Source organism: Diabrotica virgifera, chromosome 1, assembly GCF_917563875.1.
Source record: "Diabrotica virgifera virgifera chromosome 1, PGI_DIABVI_V3a".
NCBI lineage: Eukaryota > Metazoa > Arthropoda > Insecta > Coleoptera > Chrysomelidae > Diabrotica > Diabrotica virgifera.
The window spans coordinates 249,035,324-249,057,423 of record NC_065443.1 but is presented as its reverse complement, the minus strand read 5'-3'; the positions used below and the strand labels follow the sequence as shown (position 1 = coordinate 249,057,423).

Here is a 22,100-nt window from a genome sequence, read left to right as displayed (position 1 = left end):
TTATTTTGTATTTATTGCTATATTGCAGAAAAGGTAATACCTTAAGACATTTTTGACCAGTCGTATATCATACAAAATGCAATTATCTTTATTTTATTTCTCTACGACTTTGTTCCAAAACGAATCGTTTTAAAGTTATAAGCAAAGAAAGCAGAAAAAAATCGATGTTTTTCGAAATTTTTAAATATTTAAATTTTTTTATTAATGTTCCGGGCATATTTGAGAAGGAGCATAAGTCAATTATTATTACTGAAGGTGTCACCTAACTTTATCTGCAAAAATCCGAATGCCACCTCTCACATTCAAAAATAGACGTTTTTTTACAGATTAGTCCTGGTCTAAAGTCTATTTATTTCGAATCATGTAAATATGTATACGACAGGAACACTGCGCGAAACTATAATGAATAGGTACCTTTTCTTCAACCGGTTCTAAAGCATTTAAATAAAAAGAAAGACGAAAATGGAATATTTTCACCTTGTTGCAAGAAACAGTGTTCGCTAAAAGAAATACAACGAAGCAAGCAAGCAACAGTATTTAATCGAGCCTGAGAGGCTTGCACACCACTTGAGAATGACATTCGGGTAATACCATTCCCTGAGGCGAGGAGGATTAACTACTCATGTAAGCAGGAATCACTCCACCCTGGCCCAGTAGTGCAGATTATCCACTCCCCCTCCCTATAGCACTCTGATGCGCTATAGTGGCTCTCTAATAGCAAAATGCTTATCATGTGGGGGGTCCTGGGTACGAAATCCTACCCCGAACAATGCAGGCCTGCCTGAAGCACTATATTCCCTCCATCTCTAGTATTCCCTCATCGATCTTTATTGCACCCTCACGTCTCGAGTCCCCACTCTGAGCTACATCCAGTTCGGTGACTCGGCTTTCGTGGATGTGGGTCCCCTCTTGCACATCATACATTAATATCTCTCACAGAATTCGGTTTGGGTGGCCTTGTAGCTCAGCGAATTTTGTTCTGGCTTTTTCCTTCATCATATCCAGTACAATTATTTGTTTTGGTTCTCTGAATAAGAATCGTTCAGCGACGTATCTGGGCACCTTTGCACCTTCTCTAAGATAGTTGTTACCTGCTGATTGAATCTTCTTTTGGTGCAATGACTTGTGTCTCCATGCAAGAGATATGTAATGGGTAGTATGATGCTGTTTAGCAGTCTTAATTTTGTTTTCATAGCTAATCTGCTTCTTCTCCCAGTGAGCGCTCTTATTCCGGCTCTGATCGTTGCTGTTTTCTGGACTGTCACGTTAACACGTGGTGTGAATATTAGGCATTGGTCCATTGTGACTCCTAGGTATTTAGCTTCTTCTTGCCATTCAATGGGTCTGTCTTGCGGTGTTCTTCTGGGTTATCTCTTCTCTTTTTGAGACCGCTTGAGACTTTTCTGGATTTATTGCTATTTTCCATTAGATACTCCGTTCTTGTATGGTATCCACTGTCGTCTGTAGATTTATTAAAGGATGGGAGTTAAAGAATTACAAAGGTAAACAAACCGAGAACCCGATGCTATAGAAAAACGACATATATTGATAGGCACTCAAACTAAAATTAACTATAGGAAAGGAAGAATAACAATGGAAAAATACAGATTCGTGATATACTCATCAAGAATCAAAAACAATAGTGATACAAATTGAGAGCATGTGCATCCAATGTTTTTAACTAGTGTATTTAATTGGAATAAATCACAATTTTAATAAAAAATACATTACACTTGCAACTTGAACCGCGGAAATCGTTATAAAATACCTCACAAGTATTTTGGTTGCGATTTCCAAAGTGTTTAATATAAAAAAATATCATTTTTTTATATTTAGAGTGCTTTTGATAAATTGAAGGTAACTTACCATGTTAGTTGCTATCACAGATAAATTGTAGTATTTGACAGTCTCATAATCCAAATATTTATTGGTGGTAATAACACCAGTACTAGGGCTAATAACGAAAGCACTGTCGATGTTTCCTGATAATATTTCAAACTGCAAGGAAGATGTGCTCTTAACGTCCAAATGTGCTACGTAGCTTCCAAGAGGAACGTCTTCATATATTTCTGCAGCTAGCTCTTTGGCTACGAATTTGGGTGGTGCATTGTCCGCCATTGTTATCATAATATGTGCTGGCACCGTAGATGAGAGAGGTGGCTGACCATGGTCTGTAGCCTTAATTTGTAGCGTATACTCTTTGACTGTGGTTAGATCCAAATCTCGAGCTATGGTGATGGTACCTATCTCGGGTTCAATGCTGAACACATTGCCGACATTACCGGAGATAATGGAGTATGAAATTCTAGCGTTTTCGCCCCTGTCGTGGTCAACAGCATAAGCTCGAAGGACAGCGCTACCCACAGCTGAAGATTCGAACACTTTCCCAACTAAAATCTTGTCAGCAAATGTTGGTATGTGGTCGTTATGATCGTGAACTATAATATGGACTCTCGCGAAATTTTTCTTAGCTGGTATTCCGCCGTCTTTGACCATGACAGTCAAAATATGTTGGTTAAGAGATTCGCGGTCCAAACTGGCAGCTAGAGAGATCACACCTGTCATCTGGTTGAGCATGAAAGTACGTAGCGATATCATGTTCTCAGCAGAATGGAAACTGTATATTAAACTCTCGTTGGAATCCTTATCGGTAGCCTTCAGCTTCAGAACTTCAGTATACAAAGGCACTGCTTCAGATATGTCTACTTTGTAGAGGTTTTCTGAAAAGGTAGGTCTGTTGTCGTTGATATCAAGAATGGTAATATTGAGTCGAGTGTAGATAGTGTGCACAGAATCTGTTACACTGATGTTTAATGAATATTCGTGCTGAACTTCGTAGTCTAACCGTTGAGCGATGAGGATATTCCCGACGTCTCGACCAATAAAGAAGTCATTTCTCTCGTTGCCATCTGAAAATAAAGAGAAACAGATTTAATTTTAATAGCTTGGATTTAGTTTTTGTGAAAATATTGACAAAACCTTAGAAATTATAAATAGTCTCAAACTTTTCCTTTAGAATATATATTGCATTCTTAAATATTCCAGAACACAGCAAATGAGAAATTTCTGTTTTTTTCAATCGAGCGGTTCATAGAGTTTCCAAGTAGGGTAAAGTCAACAAAAGTATATTAAAAGATATCTTAAAGTTAGGTTGGTTGAATTAAAGTATGGTCGAGTTCTATATTTAGTCTAAATACAGAGTGTTCTATCTATAAAAATTAAAATGAATTTTAACGTTCATTTCAGCGATCATTTTTTATGATTCTCATGAGATCGATAAAATCACTCCTATTGACCAGTCAGTAAGGAATTGTCATTGTTACAGCCTAATATTAAAAACCTATAACATGAAATTTCGATTATGAAGTTTGGCAACAACTATGAAGCATATGAAATATGCATAAAAAACGGTGAATTTAAACTTTCACATTACAAATGATCTAAAACATTTAAAACTATTTCTTTTCGATTGCACATTGCACAAGTAGGTTTTTCAAAACAACACAACTTCCGCTACAAATTCCATCTAATGCCGTCTTCTTGGAAGTATTTCCCATGACGTGAGATCGCTTGTAATGTGAAAGTTTAGATTCATTATTGTTAGGCTATATCAAATATTAATTTGTTGCCAAGACCTATCAATGACAATTCAGAGGAAACTTTGTTTTTCAGAGAAGAAATATCATTAGAAACTTTCTTTTCCATAGAAAATATTTAGAATTCTATCATTCTATATTCTATCATTAGAAAATTCCACCGAGGTAAATATTTTAAAATGAGTTATAATCAGTGAGACGGCGAATTGACATATATTCCGCAACCAATACAGAAAAATAGTATTATTTCTCCTTTTTATTTATTTCTTTCTTTGATTTACTATACTATCTCTTGTACACGGGTACCCCGTCAAAATAGCCCCGTCAAAAAAGCTCCGACAAAATAGCCCCGACATAATATCCCGCACACAAAATAGCTCCGACAAAATAGCCTGCAGACAAAATAGCCGCGGAATAATAGCCCGTCGACAAAATAGCCCCGACAAAATAGCCCCGACAAAATAGCCCCGACAAAAAAGCTCCCTTGAGAATTCATCATGAAATAATTCCTTAAAAATACATTTTTTCGGAAATGGTAATTATCCTCTACTCTATTCAGATGTTTATCTTTATCACATTAAATAAGAATGGTCTTTTCAGAGAACTCGAGTCCTGTCTTCCCTGCCTCTTGGAAGTTTGAACATTTAAGTTAAGCGAAAATCAATATTTATGTATGATATAAACATTTTTTTCTGTTTTCGGGCAACAGTAAAATGCATTTTAAATTGAATAAATTAAATACATTCTTCCATTTTGTCAAATAATTTAAATAAAAAAAAAATTTTTTTGAACACCTTGTATAAATAATTATGTAATTGTTTATAAGAGGCTGTTTTAGCCGGGGCTATTTTAGCCGGGGCTGTTTTGACCGGGGCTGTTTTGACCGGGGCTATTTTGTGTGCGATCTATTTTGTCGGGGCTATTTTGTTTGCGGGCTATTTTGTCGAGGCTATTTTGTGTTCGGGCTATTTTGACGGGGCTTTTTTGACGGGGCTGTTTTGACCGGGCTATTTTGACGGGTCACGATACTATCTCTTGTACACGAGCGGGACACTCTCAAAAAAGCGCTTAGTTTTCGAGATACTGACCACGGAGGGGTGAATGGCTAATTTTATTCATACTTTATATTTTCGAGGGTGCTGAAAACGAAAATGAAGTTTATTTTGAATTTTATGTGGGGGAACATTGTCAAAATCGCAATTTTAACCTAAAAATAAAAAAAAATTAAATCGCGTTTTTTTTGCGTTTACCTCGCTACATCTCTGTTTCATTTTAATATTTTTTTCTGAAATTTTTACAGTATATAGCTCTTACATTTCTGAAGACAACGGTACCTGCTTCAAGCTTTTATTCTTATCCTGATAAAGGTTATGAATTTTTCAAAGGAAAAGGTGCAGATTTGTGCATTGCAAAGTTTAATCGCAAAAGTTGTGAGACGAAGTTTAAAATTTAACTTCCTAATCACGTTTATGTTAAAGTAGAGAGTACAAAGAAGTTTTCTGGTAAGTTTTAGATCAAAATGTTTTATAGAAAAAAAAATAGTGCAACTTTTAATGTCGACGTTAGAAATCTCCAATATAACGCTTATTTTTCGAGATACTGACCATGGATGGTGAATGGCTAATTTTGGTCTTAGATTATGTTTTTGACCGTGACAAAAACGAAAATGACATTTATTTGAAATTTTTGGTGGGGGAATATTGTCAAAATTGCAATTGTACCCTAAAAATAAAAAAACTGAAATCACGTTTTTTTGCGTTTAGCTCGTTACAACTCTGGTCCGTTTTAATATTGTTTTCTAAACTTTGTACACTATATATCGCTCACATTTCTGAAGACAATGGTTTCTGCTTTAAGCTTTTAGTCTTAATCTAGTAAAAGTTATGAATATTTTAAAGTACAAGGTGCAGATTCGTGAATTGCAAAGTTTAATCGCAAAATTTGACTGACAAAATTTGAAATATAGATTTTAAATCAAATTCAAAAATAAAACATGAGTACAAAGAAGTTTTCTGGAAAGTTTTCTATCAAAATGTTTTATAGAAAACAAATGGTGTAGCGTTTAACATTTACGTTATAAATCCCCAAAATAACGCAAATTTTTCGAGATACTGATCATTGGTGGTAAATGGCTAATTTTGGTCTTACTTTATGTTTTTGATGGTGCTGAAAACGAAAATCAAGTTTATTTTGAATTTTAGGTGGGAGAACATTGTCAAAATCGCAATTTTGCTCTAAAAATAAAAAAAAGTTAAACCACGTTTTTCTTAAAATTAAAAAATGCACCATATTTTTTCTATATCACATCTAGACCTAAAACTCCCCATAAAACTTATTTGAACTCTACGGTTTAACATGAACGAAATCAAATAGATAAATTTTAAATTTTGTCACTTAATTTTTGCGATTTAACTGAGCAATTCACGAATCTGTACCTTTTATTTTTTAAAATTCATAACTTTTATAAAAAAAGACTGAAAGACTACAGTTACTTTCATAGTCTTTGTAAAGGTGAGAAATATATGCTGTAGAAATTTGAGAAAAAAATATAAAAATGGAACAGAGTTGTATAGGTCTGGATCCCGCGTATGAAAAAAAAGTTGATTAATAGCAAGCTGAAACTTTGTTAATAGCTTAAGGGTGTCTAGTCAGACAAACTTTGATATATGGGAACACTGGAACAGGGGAAGTTTTAATTGTGGAACAGGTTAAAAATTTGGAACGGTCAGACCAAGAAAACGGCACATGTATTTTGTCCGACAGAACAGACTTAAATTCTCCGAACAGAGATTAAACTCTCATGCAAAAATCAGACTGCTATTTATCACCAAATGGGCGTTTTAATGAGTGGAACATGTAGAATATGTTAAATGACAGGAATTATGGCAGGTGATAAATAGCAGTCTGATTTTTGCATGAGAGTTTAATCTCTGTTCGAAGAGTTTAAGTCTGTTCTGTCGGACAAAATAAATGTGCCGTTTTCGTGGTCTGACCGTTCCAAATTTTTAACCTGTTCCACAATTAAAACTGCCCCTGTTCCAGTGTTCCCATATATCAAAGTTTATCCGACTAGACACCCTTAAGCTATTAACAAAGTTTCAGCTTGCTATTAATCAACTTTTTTTTCATACGCGGGATCCAGACCTAGTAGTGGGTTAAACGTAAAAATTTGTGACTTCACTTTTTTTTTCATTTTTAGGTTAAAATTTCGATTTTGACAATGTTTCCTCACATAAAATTCATTGTCAGTACTTGTCAGTACTAATTCATTGTCACTTTTTCATTGTCAGTACCATCGAAAACATAAAATAATACCAAAATTAGCCATTCACCTCCAATGGTCAGTATCTCGAAAAATAAGTGTTATTAGAGGAATGTATAACGTCTATATTAAAAGTTACGCCACTTTTTTTCTAATAAACCTTTGTAACTAAAACTTTCAGAAAACTTCTTTGTACTCTCTGTTTTAACATAAACGTGATTAATAAGATAAATTTTTAATTTTGCCTCTCAACTTTTGCGATGAAACTTTGCAATTCACGAATTTGCACCTTGTACTTTAAAAAATTCATAACTTTTACTAGAATAAGACTAAAATCTTAAAACAGATACCGTTGTCTTCAAAAAGGTGAGCAACATATAGTGTAAAAAACCTTAGAAAAAAATATTAAAAACGACCCGAGTCAGTACTTGTCGAGCGAGTTTGTAGCGAGTTAAACGCAAAAAATCGTGATTTCACTTTTTTCTATTTTTATGCTAAAATTGCGATTTTGACAATATTCCCCACCTAAAATTTAAAATAAATTTCACCTAAAATTTAAAATAAATTTCATTTTCGTTTTCAGCTCCGTTAGAAACATAATCTAAGACCAAAATTAGCCATTCACCACCCATGGTCAGTATCTCGAAAAATAACCGTTATATTGGGGATTTCTAATGCCGATAATAAAAGTTGCACTATTTTTTGTTCTATAAAACATTTTGATCTAAAACTTTCCAAAAAACTTCTTTGTACTCTATACAATAACATACACGTGATTAAAAAGCTAAATTTCAAACTTCGTCGCTCAACTTTTGCGATTAAACTTTGCAATTAAGAAATCTGCACCTTTCACTTTAAAAAATTCATAACTTTTGTTAGAATAAGACTGAAAGCTTGAAGTAAGTACCATTTTCTTAAGAAAGGTGAGAAATATATACTGTAAAAATTTCAGAAAGAAATATTAAAAGGGAACAGAGTTGTAGCGAGGTAAACGCAAGAAAACGTGATTTCTTTTTTTTTATTTTTAGGTTAAAATTGCGATTCTGACAATGTTCCCCCACATAAAATTCAAAATAAACCTCATTCTCGTTTTCAGCACCTTCAAAAATATAAAGTATGAATAAAATTAGCCATTCACCTCTCCGTGGTCAGTACCTGGTCATTTTAGGGGTATCTCCCGCTCGCCTATTGGGGAATAAAAATACAGACATTTGATTGAACTAATAACGTCCTATTTCAAGAAGTTTTTGAATGTGTTAAAACATCCCAAACATCCAATTAAATTTCTCGTTCTCACATCCACCTATTCAAAACACAAGAAGATATTCTTTATTGTCTCGAGTCCATTGTTTCGATTACTACTTTCAACTGGAGGAATATGTCGCAGTTAAGCTTTATGTTATTATCACAAAAGACTCAAAAAACTGGCATCGAGTGCCGTATAAAATTCCTCTCAAAGACATTTTCCGACTAACAACTAGAAACTAAATAGACAATTACGATCGTTATAGTGTAATAATCTTGTGTGTACAATGCAGGCACGTAGCCAGGAAATGTGCTTGAGGGGGGTCCAAACACAACTCAAATTTTTTGTTAGATTAGACGGTAAGGTATGGAAAAAAATATTCAGAATAAATTTTAGATCCATATGCAAAATTTGAAAAAAACTATTTTAACCCTAGAATACTAATACTCATAAAATATACGGCGCTGAATTATTTTTTGCGAAATTTCTCAGCAACGCAAAATCCCAAGAACTTGGGTTCCACACTTCTTTAGTAGGTAAACATTGGTGTATAAACGTCAGTTAAATTTTGTGCGGAAGTGTGTGAATTAGGCATCCTGTCGTAAATATTACGACGCTTTAGTGTTAACGATAGTAACATAAGCCGTCTATGTTCGGACATAAAGATTGCTATGCTTTGCGATTCATTCTCCAAATACATGATTGATGCAAGTCCCTATCTTGGCAAAAACTTCTATACCGGAGGATTACCTCTTAAGGTAGACTTTCGCACCAAGCGACCGAGACAGGAGACCGCGACAGGCGACAGATAGGCGAGGTCTCCCCACGACTGCTCTCAATGCAATTATATCAGGGTAGTTCTGCAGCCCGCGACCGAGACCAGCGACCAACTATCGTCTATTCGCGACCTATCTGTCGCCTGTCGCGGTCTCCTGTCTCGGTCGCTTGGTGCGGAAGTCTACCTTTACAAATTTTTATACGAATGAATTGACAAAATCGGTCCATGGTAGCAACCGTAACATTACCATGGATACTGTGTGTTTTTTAAGGAATGATAAACATCGTATGTGATATACTGCCATAATTCGCACAAAACAAATAGGAAGCCTGTTTTCCAAGCCCAGTTTTTGTTTGATTTGGGCAAAAGCCTTGTTGAGTCATAGATGTGCAAAAACATATCAAATTTACGGTGCAATATTCGACAGGACATAAACGAAGTTTTAACTATACGATCAGTTTCTCAACGGAATAATCCTATCGAAAGAAAACGGACAGTATGCTACACACACCGGCAAAATTAGCCGAACACCTTAAAAATGGTACATGTTTGATGTCACGAATTTCCTAAACCAGTGGTCCGATTTGAGTGATTCTTTTAGTATGTTATAGCCTTATTATTTAAGAATATCGTTGTAATAATATTGTTGCTAGACAGCTAAATATCATTTTATACCGGGTGTAACAATAATACTGTGTTTTTTTCTTAAAGTTTGGAACACCCTGTCGAATATTCTAGCACATATAAAATATTGAAATTAAAACTCAATTATAGTCTTATGCTTTCTTAACAATTTCTTTTTTAATTAATTTGCTTCTGTTAGAAAATAAAAAAGTTATGGGCTTTAACAACTAGCCATGTTTTTCATCGATAAATCCTCATAGTAGGGGAGGAAAGTATGCTAAATTTGCAGTTACTCGAGCGTTATGGGTACCTACTGGATTGTGAATAGTATGTGCTAAAACCAGAAAAAGTTAAGTTTTCCATATATTGGGGGACTTTTCATTTTTTAATTTATTTTCCATTTGAAACAATAGTTTTTTCCGATTATAGCGCCATTTATCATTTATCCTTAATTTAAAAAAATGTTGCGAATAGAAGTTGCTTATTTTTACGTCAAGAATCCAAATGTTCAATAAAAATTGGGGGCTTCTATTTAAGATTTTAAAGTAACCCCCCACCCCACCTCCGCGGGGGGACGTGTTTGGTGCCATTCGATAGATTTTTGAAAAATATTGAATACGTGTATTTTGCAGTTTTACGACCTGATGTTCATTTCGCGAAATATCGTATTTAAAATTTTTAATTTACCCCCCAAGCGAATAGATTTTTTAGATTTCTAAGAATAAATTTTTTTCTTGTTCCCCCTTAATGAATTCCCCGGTGTTAAGAACCAATATATGGTATAGGTATATTTACAGGATACAAGCTTTCTCCCCATGTGATAGTCTGACGCGCTCGAGTACCTGAAAAAATCCCCGCTAGGGCTCCCCTACCATCATTATCTGCTTAGTTTAATAAACAAGCCTAAAGTAATTCAATAGAGGTATTAAATAAATAAATTAATAAGCCATGTCACAATGACGACCTCCCGTGGATTTCAGCTGAACTAGCTGAACATTAGATCGAAAAACTGCAAAATACACGTATTCAATATTTTTGAAAAATCTATCGAATGGCACCAAACACGTCCCCCCACGGAGGTGGGGTGGAGAATTTAATTTAAAATCTTAAATAGGAGCCCCCAATTTTTATTGCAGTTTTGGATTCTTTCCGTAAAAATAAGCAACTTTTATTCGACACATTTTTTCGAATTATGGATGGATCGCGCTATAATCGAAAAAAAAAACGATTGTTTCAAATGGAAAATAAATTCAAAAATGAAAAGTCCCCCAATATATGGAAAACTTAACTTAGCCTTTTTCTGGTTTTAGCACATACTATTCACAGTCCAATAGGTCTCCATAACGCTTGAGTAACTGCAAATTTAGCATACTTTCCTACCCTACTACGAGGATTTATCGATGACAAACATGGCTAGTTGTTAAAGCCCATAACTTTTTTATTTTCTAACATATGCAAATGAATCAAAAAAGAAAATGTTAAGAAAGCATAAGGCTATAATTGAGTTTTAATTTCAATATTTTATATATGCTAGAATATTCCACAGGGGGTTCCAAACATTAAGAAAAAAACCTAGTATTATTGTTACACCCGGTATAAAATTATATTTAGCTGTGTAGCAACAATATTATTACAACGATATTCTTAAATAATAAGGCTATAACATACTAAAAGAATTACTCAAATCGGACCACTGGTTTAGGAGATTCGTGACCTCAAACATGTCCTATTTTTAAGGTGTTCGGCTAATTTTGCCGGTGTGTGTATTATGCCCTAGCCGTCTAAGAAGAATGACGACAAACTTTTGTGTACAGTTTAAACGAGCAATCTGCGGACAAATATTTTTAAATTTAAAATATTTTTAACATGTAAAACTTACATTTAAAAATTTTTTCAAATTACTTTTACTAAGTGCAAGATAGAATGTACGGAATCGGAATGTAGAACGGAATCCTATAATATTTTGTTAGTATAGTCACTAACATTATCAGGGACGCTAAAATGATATTAAAGCTACAATTGTGAAATTAGGTATTAAAAACTAGGGTAGGATCTACATATATGACGACACTAGTAAGTTGTTTTTAATACCTAATTTTACCATTGTATCTTTAATATCATTTTAGCGTCCCTGACGATGTTAGTGACTACTACCGAAATATAGGATTCCATAGAAAAGAGTACAGCTGGTCCTCTATAAAAAGTAAAAGGTAAACGAATTTGAAATGCTGATAGAATACTTTCGCTTTTGGTAAATCTGATGTTTAAATTGGACATACATAAGTTAATCAGTACACTGAATAAAAATAGAAATAATCCTAGTAAAAAATAATAATATTGTCGTTATCTTTTTCAAAAAAAGAATACCTAATACCTTGGGGATGAACTTGCTGCCTTGGTACCAAAGCCGAGACAGTTTTGGGAGGGGTCCGAACCCCATGGACCCCTCCCTTGGCTACGTGCCTGGTACAATGCGAAGAGAAGGAAGCGGAACTGAACTTAAAACAGTGACTACTACTCGGTTTGACGTTGAATAAAACATATTTATTTAAATAAATGAAAAGTTTTACATCATTTACCAATTACAATGGGGTCAAATAAAATATTGTTTTAAAGTCCTTGCAATGCCATATACATTAGTCTCAATTTTTAAATTCAGTTCAATACTTATTTGGATTTATAAAAAAAATCATTTTAAAATTAATATTTTTAGCTGATATTTATCTTTTTAGACATATTTCTTAGTTGACCAAATGTTGAAACTGATGATATTCTGTGTCCACACTGTAACATGTCAAAAATTCGGTATGTTACATCTTGTACAATAATTTTCGTTTATTTTATTAAATTTTATAAAATCATCCTGTACACAAGTTTAATTTCTGTAAAAATTTTCCAATAAATTATTTTAGGCGGCTAATAACTTCTAATAAAACCACCGACAAATTATAGGTTGCATATTATTCAACGAGCATGTAATGATGGCTATTACTCACGATGATGAAGTTTGCGAGCCATTACATGCGAGTAGAATACTATAGTTTTTCTACGACCTTTTTTATTTTAATTAGTAAAAATTATAATTACCAACTACTCGAGATTTAAATTATAATAATTTACAAAAACACCTAAATGCTGTTTACCCCTAGTACGTGGCTGAATAATTGGTTGCCTACTATTACCAAATTCTTATTTATTATAAAAATACAATAAGAAATAGTGAATCATAAGTTCTATTCGTTTCCGAAAAATTATAACCATAAATTTGTACCTACTGTCAATGAATCTAATAAAATAGGAAATGGCTATTATCGGTGGACGTATGTATTTCATAAAGTTACAATGTATTTACATTTAATATATAATATTATAATATAACTATATATAATATGTAATAGCATATTTAACATAATATAACTTAAAAAATAAACATAATATTAGTTATAAATTCCAATTAACACAAACAAAATGCGCTAATGTCACACTCACTAAAATAAATGATAAACGTCAAAATTTTTAGTAAACAAGAAAATATACTGACATTGTTACAGTTCAATTCCTTAAAACATTTTTCGAAGTTGGTCGAATTGATATAAATTACATGTAGATTTCGAAGATGATTATTGTTTTAAATAAACAAGTTTAAGTAATTTTTTCTACAACCGTGTTAAAAATGCAATTTTTGGCCCTCCATACGAGCGTTAAAAATGCTACTTTAAGGCTTTAAAATATTTTTAAGGCACTGCAGTTCATATTGACCGTATAGACAATTTTGATGTAATGTCAAAAAAATATAAAAATGGAATGTCAGTCAAGTTCAAGTAAAAGTTTTTGTAGATATTGTCCTGTAATTACGTTTGTAGAAAAAATATTGTATGATATGCGTGTTAAAAAGTACATTTTTAAGGCACTCATGTGAATTGCAGAACTCGCTATCGCTCATTCTGCAAACTTTCACATGCGTGCTTTAAACGTGTACTTTTAACACTTATATCATAAATAACTATTATTTACAGTTTATAAACGATTAATATTAAAAGTTGCATGCGCCACTTGAATCTAACTTCAGCCCGTGAGTATTGAACTATTACTCACAGGTAAAGTAATGGGTGCTATTATCTATTAAAAAATAGGGAATAATGAGCATGTTATTAAACCATCGTAGAAAAACCTTTTTTTACCGCTTAGGTGCTAATATAATTTCCGTTAGGACTACCCATTTCACCGTTTTGACTAAAGTTGTCGGTAATATTTGTTTGCAAATATAGAAACTAATCCCACAAAAAATGTACCGCTTTATTACTACCGAAAAGTATCCCTTTAAAGAACACACTAAAGTTCTGTCTATTCCCGACTACCCAAAACGCTAAGTACCGGTGCTTGCTAACTACTTAAATATTTTTCTATAAAAATGAACATCCTTTTTTAAATTATATTTCATTTTCCGCTGTGTAAGATGTAAGTGAGGTTTGAAATTTGTTCGAGACTCCTGTCAAAGGGTAAAATATTTTGTATACCTTTTCGTTTCTTTATATTTGTATCTCCTGCTTCTTCACATATTTGACTTTGTACTTTCTCTATCAAATTAGAGTCCCCAGTAGTCCCGAGTAATCCCAAGTTAAAATCAAGGTAGTGCCAGGTACTCCTAGGCTTGCCCTAATTCATATCTCAAACAAGGAATCTAAGTCTAAGTTAGGTGATCGGAAGTACCGAGTTAATCCAAGTATAAGTCCCAGTCTATCTCAGGTTTTCCCCTGACTGGCAATCACAGTTCCCCTCATCTAAGTACGGAGCCTCTTTATATTCAATACTTGATTGCTCCGAATGTCAAGATTCCGTTGATCTGTTAACTACTTTAAGGTAATGACTGGATTTATGAAATATCTTGTGAATACGAAAACTTTCATTTGAGTGAAACGCGAACAATAAATAACTAATGGTACGTCAAAAATTGAGAGATTAATTGTTTCTGGAAACGTTCCGTGGAGAAGATCAAGAGGACGATCACCAACTAGATGGTCCGACCAAATTAAGAATTCAGTTGGAAACTCATTCTGCGAAGTTTTTCAAGCAGCTGAAGATAGAGAAAAATGGAAAAGAATTGTTAGGGAATATTGGAAGAAATCACGATCCTCAGTAATGGGGAAACGACAATAGAGAGACAGAGAAAGAGACATCAAAAAATATAAATCTTATATTATCAGCACAATTGGTTCAACAATCTGTTGTGGATCTTAGCCTACTCGCAGAAAAGTCGTCGAAAAGTCGAAAAAAGAAAAGGCAAAGGCAAATGGACCCGATGAGATTCCTACTGAATTACTAAAGCTCTTGAATGATGAATCAATAGGTATAATATTGCACTTATTTAACACAGTATACAATACTGGTATTATACCTCAAGAGTGGCTGCTGTCTACATTCGTTATACTGCCAAAGAAATCCAATGCAAAAGAATGTTCAGAACATCGAACAATATCTTTAATGAGCCATCTACTAAAGATATTTCTAAAAATCATCCACAACCGAGTTTATCAAAAGTTGGAGTCAGATATTAGTAATACACAGATGGGGTTCAGAAAAGGACTAGGTAAATACTCGAGAAGCTCTCTTCGGTTTGAATGTTCTTACACAAAGATGCCTAGACATTAATCAAGAAGTACATGCATGTTTTATCGATTTTGAAAAAGAGTTTGACAGAGTACGCCACGATAGGCTAAGAGACATTCTTGAAAGAAAAGACATAGATAATAAAGATCTGCGAATAATTCTCAACTTATATTGGAATCAGAAAGCTAACATCAAAATAGAAAACGAGATATCAAAAGCAATAGAAATACGTAGAGGAGTAAGACAGGGATGCATTTTGTCACCACTGCTATTTAATGTATATAGTGAAAGCATCTGTCAGGAAGCCTTTTTGCAAGCAAATGAAGGAATCGTAATCAATGGAGAGGTTGTAAATAATATTCGATACGCAGACGACACTGTACTAGTTGCAAGAACAGTAGAAGAATTACAACGATTACTTACAAACATAAATATTGCTTGCAACAATTATGGCATAAACATTAATATCAAAAAAACCAAGTATATGGTATAAACCAGCACATATAATATGTGCTGGTTGTGTCATTATTTTACTGAAGACCAAACGGCATTCAAATTGAAAAAGTATCAAGTTATAAATACTTGGGAACTTTAATAAACGAAACTGGAGACCAAAACAATGAAATAAAAAGACGTATCGAAATTGCCAGGGCCACCTTCATAAAGATGAGAAAATTCTTCTGCAACAGAGATATAAGCATCCCTCTACGATTGAGAATGCTAAGTGGCTACGTATTTAACACGCTATTATACGGTGTAGAGGCCTGGACTCTCAAACAGAACAACATAAAAAATATTGAAAGTTTCGAGATGTGGTGCTACCGTCGAATGCTGAAGATAAGTTGGGTTGAAAGAATCACAAATCTTGAAGTAATACGAAGGATAGGAAGAGACCCAGAAATTTTATTAACGATAAAACGAAGAAAACTCGAGTATTTGGGTCACCTGATGAGAGGTCATAAATACGCATTACTTCAAAATATAATGCAAGGAAAAATAGTAGGAAAACGGAATCCAGGCCGTAGAAGAATGTCATGGTTGCGGAATTTGAGAGAGTGGTTTGGCTGCACCACTAATGAACTTTTTAGGTCAGCTGTAAACAAAGTCAGGGTAGCCTTGATGATTTCCAATCTCCGATAGGAGTGGCACAAGAAGAAGAAGAAGAAAAGTCGTCACTTCCGTCGATTCCTCACTTCCCTCCATATTCTGACCCTTAGAAACTTAAAGTTTTCTCCCACATCATCAATTAATTCATCTTTTACGCGGTCGTTATCTACTTGTTCTAAATCTTATATTAGAAAAGATAATTTGATAGATGTTAGATATGTAAACATGCGGAGGATAATGGACCCAATGAGTTACAAATGCAGAAGTGTTAAGAAGGCTACAAAAGTATTGCGAGGTCATAAAGAACATCAAATCAAGAAAGCTGGAATATTTAGGCCACATTACCAGAGGTGCGAAATGTGAGATATTAAGGCTCAAAATGCAAGGTAAAATTAAGGGTAAAACATCCATACGAAGACAAATAATTCCCTGGCTGAGAAACTTAAGAGAGTGGTATAGTTGTAGCTCAGTAGATCTTTTCAGAGCAGCCGCCAATAAGGTACGGATAGCTGTGATGATAGCCAACCTCCGATAGGAGAAGGAACTACAAGAAGAAGAAGAAATAGGATAATGAACATAGGTCTAATGCCTAGATTTATTAAACGTTCTTCCAGACGTTTCATCTAATGGATGCGGAGATCCCAAAGTAGACCGCAAATTAAAATTTATTTTACAGTGGAAGATGTATTGCTAAGCTATATTTTGAAAACACTGAGTTATTTCAATAAAAATTATTTGAACATCACAGTAATTACAGTGATCCAAAATTTACGGCACCCTTAAAAAAACAGTAGGCACTACCAAAAATTAAAGCTGCATCTGCAATGAAACAAAACGAGAACATCCTTCATGAAAAGCTTAATTACATTCAGTCTCTAAAATAAACCTGCCCTTAACTACTAATTCCCCATTATATGTAAGGGAAAATACTTACCAACAATGTCATACCAAAGGGTATCATTATCCGGATCGGTGGCTGAGATGGAAGCTACCAGAAGACCTATTTCGTCGCTTTCCGTTAACTTGACGGCCATGGGCGACCTGACGATTGGTGGGTGCTTGGAGGTGGTCAGCATGGGTACTGTACGGACCAGGACTTTGCAGACGCTGTGTTTTGGCGGTTCCCCCATGTCCGTTACTCTTACCTGGAACCAAGAAGTGTTCGATAAAATAAAATTATTGAAATACAATGAAACAAACATGTTTACACTTTATTTGGTGTTAAGAAAGGGAGAAGAAATATAGAGGGAGAGGGAGAGAGAGAGAGAAATAAAATTACAATCTTCAATTATCAGTCCCTTCATTCAGTCGTGATGTATTTAAATATTTTAGACACGTCGAGTAAATTAACCTTCCAGTAGTCGCGCACGGTCTTGCAGTCCGGGTGAAATTTCAATTTCTGATTTTGGTGAAAGTGGGGAAGCTAAGAAACTCACATTCAAACTCAAAATACCTTCCCAACTATCTTAAAGGAACGTTGTGCTTTAGTGTGACAAATACGTTTATATTTGACCCGTTAAAAAGTTGCACTGTCTGTGACACCGGGATGACTACTCGTGTAGATACTGTTATTTTTTTTACGTCCTCAATTTATTTATAAAGGTGTTTATTATTTGATATAGTTGTTGTTACATGATATATTCATTTATAATTTATTACAGACACGAGTTATTACGAAAAACAACAGGAGATGTTAAAAAATGATAAAAGAGGTGATGATGGACAGGGACGAAGCTACCTATGACGAGTCCGATAATCAAGAATCAGACCATGAGGAAGTAGATCTGAAAGGAAGTCAATCTGAGCAATATATTTCTGATAGGGATGAAGATGATATTCCAGCGAGAAATATAGGTCTGGCTCCCGCGTATGAAAAAAAAGTTGATTAATAGAAAGCTGAAAATTTGTTAATAGCTTAAGGGTGTCTAGTCGGACAAACTTTGATGTATGGGAACACTGGAACGGGGAAGTTTTAACTGTGGAACAGTTTAAAACTTTGTAACGTCAGGCCACGAAAACGTCCCATGTATTTTGTCAGACAGAACTTCCAATTGATTTGTTACCCTTTCATTAAACTCTCATGCAAAAATCAGACTGCTATTTGTCAGCTGTCATAATTCCTGTCATTTGACATTTTCTACGTGTTCCACTCATTAAAATGCCCAGTTGGTGATAAATAGCAGTCTGATTTTTGCAGGACAGTTTAATGAAAGGGTAACAAAAATAATTGGAAGTTCTGTCCGACAAAATACATGTGCCGTTTTCGTCGTGGTCTGACCGTTCCAAATTTTAAACCTGTTCCACAATTAAAACTTCCCCTGTTCCAGTGTTCCCATACATAAAAGTTTGTCCGACTAGACACCCTTAAGCTATTAAAAAATTTTCAGCTTGCTAATAATCAACTTTTTTTTCATACGCGGGATCCAGACCTATATTTATCGTACATTGGAAAGCATGTGGTAACACACTGGAAAAAATGCTTATCAATTCCAAAGACTATAAGAAACAGAGCACATAACATTATAAACATTTTTCCTTCTTCAAACCGAATTACCAGACATTGAAAGGAATTAGAGAAATATGGGAATCCTTTATCAATGGTGGTATGATGATTTTTGTATGATTTAATTTGATTGTTCAATCTAAAAATCAATATACAGGGTCTATTCGCTACAATTTTCCCGGCCTCGAGATGCTGCTCCTTCAAATACGATGAGACTCGTGCTCTACTAGGGCTACTGTACTTGGTCGGAGTATATAACGCAAACCGTCTAATGTTTTAACGTTAAAATATGTATGTGAAAAAACGATGGATCAAATATAGATTTGTTTCGTCTTAGCACGTCTTTAGAACGATCTAGATTTCTCCTAAGATGTTTATAGGTCTGGATCACGCGTATGAAAAAAAAGTTGATTAATAGCAAGCTGAAAATTTTTTAATAGCTTAAGGGTGTCTAGTCGGACAAACTTTGATGTATGGGAACACTGGAACAGGGGAAGTTTTAATTGTGGAACAGGTTAAAAATTTGGAACGTCAAACTACGAAGACGTCCCATGTATTTTGTCGGACAGAACTTCCAATTAATTTGTTGCCTTTTCATTAAACTGCCCTGCAAAAATCAGACTGCTATTTATCACCAACTGGGCATTTTAATGAGTGGAACACGTAGAACATGTCAAATGACAGGAATTATGACAGGTGACAAATAGCCGTCTGATTTTTGCATGAGAGTTTAATAAAAGGGTAACAGATCAATTGGAAGTTCTGTCCGACAAAATACATGGGACGTTTTCGTGGTCTGACGTTACAAATTTTTAACCTGTTCCACAATAAAACTTCCCCTGTTCCAGTGTTCCCTTACATCAAAGTTTGTCCGACTAGACACCCTTAAGCTATTAACAAATTTTCAGCTAGTTATTAATCATTTTTTTTTTCATACGCGGGATCCAGACCTATCACGTTTTGATGAGATGCATTCTCGCGCCGAAAGAAGATCACTAGATAAGCTGGCACCTCTGTATACGAACTCTTTTCGACAATTTTGTAACTAATTGTCAAAATGGTTACAGTCATTGTGAATATGTAACTAGTGACGAATTGCTAAAAGAATTGAGAGGTAGATGTACCTTTCGTCAATATATACCATCAAAACCAAATAAATACGGAATAAAAATATATGCTTTATCTAATGCATCTTCATATTATACAAACCGAACGAATGGAAGAGTATATTGGACGGCAGCCAGAAAGACCATTCAGTCAATCGTCAAATTTAATGAATAACAATTATTGGTATATGTCAATCCATTTGGTTTAAGAATTGATGTAGAAACCTAACAGATTCACTGTAATAAGAACAATCAGAAAGAACAAACCTGAATTACCAACAAAGTTAACCAAACCTACATAAATTTTTCAGTAGTTGTTCTATCTGATCTAATTTTTAGGATAGTGAAAGAGAATGTTCGAGTGGTGGGAATGACGTATTCTCAATGCCAACCAGATATATTGATCTTCTTTGAGAAACAATGACGAACATACAATTTTTTGTGGCTATCTAGTACTTCTTCTTATATTGGGTCCCTTTCCTTAAAACTCGGGAAGAGGCTAATCAAGTGGTATTAACAAAAGAACTTGCTGACCTAGAATATATTATGACCCGCAAACTAGTACAATAATATAAAAAATAGAGCCTGGAAGAAAATATGAACCTCTTATCTGAAAAGATCTGATACTTCTTAATGATGAACCTAACGTACACATTCTTGGGCTTGAAATTTCCAGATGATGATGATGGGACTCTGGCTGAAACAATAAAAGACAAATATGCAGGGAACAAAAGAGCCACAAAAATACACACACCCAAACTTATATGGAATCACCATGTATTTCAAAGTAATATTTATTTCTTAAAAAAAACTTATTGTTGCGAAGAATAAAGGTTTTTATTGAAAATAAACAAATATATAAGACAATCGGATAGTACAGCTCGGTACGGTATAGGTTATTGCTTGAGTTGCAAATTGAACGAAAATAAATAAACTAACTTTTGCGTCCAAAAACGAAAATATGCCTCATGTGGGGTTATAGAACTTACAACAAGGAAATATTATTGGTTTTGTGGAGCAAGTAATATTCTTAGAGGGACATAGCTGTAGAGCTAGGCGTAATACAGGGCGTTCTGTCCAAAACCTATGCTAGGTAACAGGAAGTAGGAAAGCTCAAAAATAGAGCAAGGGAAAGTCGCCAAAAGTTATAACGGCTCTCCACGATTGTTTAATTGTCCAATCAGCTGGAAGACACCCAACCATTTCTCACCTGCAGCTCCAAAGGCAGCTTTTGGAAGCTACAGGTGTAACTGTTTCAGTTGAAACGATAAGAAGAAGAGTTCGTACCAAGAAGTATACAGCAGGAGACAGTTATGGGTTGACGAGTTATCCAGGCAGCACAAGATTGATGGCCTAAATTGGTGTCTTCGCCACCAAAACTGGAACATTGGAAATTGACAAAATGTGCTATTTTCAAAAAAAGTCAGGATTTGTGTAAAATCAGATGACCCACGAAATCGTGTACTTAGAGGTCGAGAAAGACAAGCAAGAACGAAAACTGTCAGATTTGTTCACAAATATAAAAGGGGAAGTATAATGTTCTGGAGAGGAATTGTGATCCGTAAAAAAACTCCTTTAATTTTCATCCAATCAACTTTAACTGCTCACAAGTATGTTGATAACCTGTATTTAGGCTCTGGAGAGATGCAACAGGAGAAAGTTTAATTTTATTGCATGATAATGGACCTCTACATACCATTAGAGTGACTACATACATCATTGAAGCAGAAGGTATCCCTTGTTTGGAGTGGCCTGCTTGCTCACCCGAGCTTAATGCTATAGAGAGTATTTGTGGGATATGCTTTAAAGAAAAATTACAGCTCGCCGGGATAATCCACAAAACACCGCACGGCTAGTACAAGCTGCTCTTAAAGGATGGAGCAACCTACCACAACAAAATGTTGATAATTTGATTAGTAGCGTGCCCACGCAAACTGAAGCTTGCATAAGGACTAGAGGTGATAACACTGACTACCACAAAATACAAAAAAAATAAAAACAATTTATATATTATTCGTTTTACATTGAAATTTTGTATGCTATTGACTTTAAAACAACTAGTTTCAATTTGTTTGTTAAATACTTTATTGTTTTATTTAATTGTTATGTATTTGTTATTAAATTGATTTAAAATAAATATTGTTTGACTTCGTGTGTTCGTTTTTTTAAATTCGCACGAAATAGTAAGAAATATCAGATGATTCCATATAAGTTTGGGTGTGTATCTCCAAATGAAACAAAATAAGGATACATCAGACCATTATACAAAGT

The 22,100-nt window shown here is 34.4% G+C and overlaps 1 protein-coding gene across 1 annotated transcript in view; it reads right to left on the bottom strand.

The window, feature by feature from the left end:
- LOC114329572 (fat-like cadherin-related tumor suppressor homolog) overlaps positions 1 to 22,100 on the bottom strand; it is a 495,287-nt gene that overhangs the window by 112,452 nt on the left and 360,735 nt on the right. Inside the window, exons 6-7 of the mRNA XM_050663310.1 lie at positions 17,155 to 17,365; positions 1,867 to 2,909 (exon numbers count right to left, since the gene is read on the bottom strand). Of these exons, the coding sequence (XP_050519267.1) occupies positions 1,867 to 2,909; positions 17,155 to 17,365 (1,254 nt within the window). The remainder of the gene's footprint in view (positions 1 to 1,866; positions 2,910 to 17,154; positions 17,366 to 22,100) is intronic.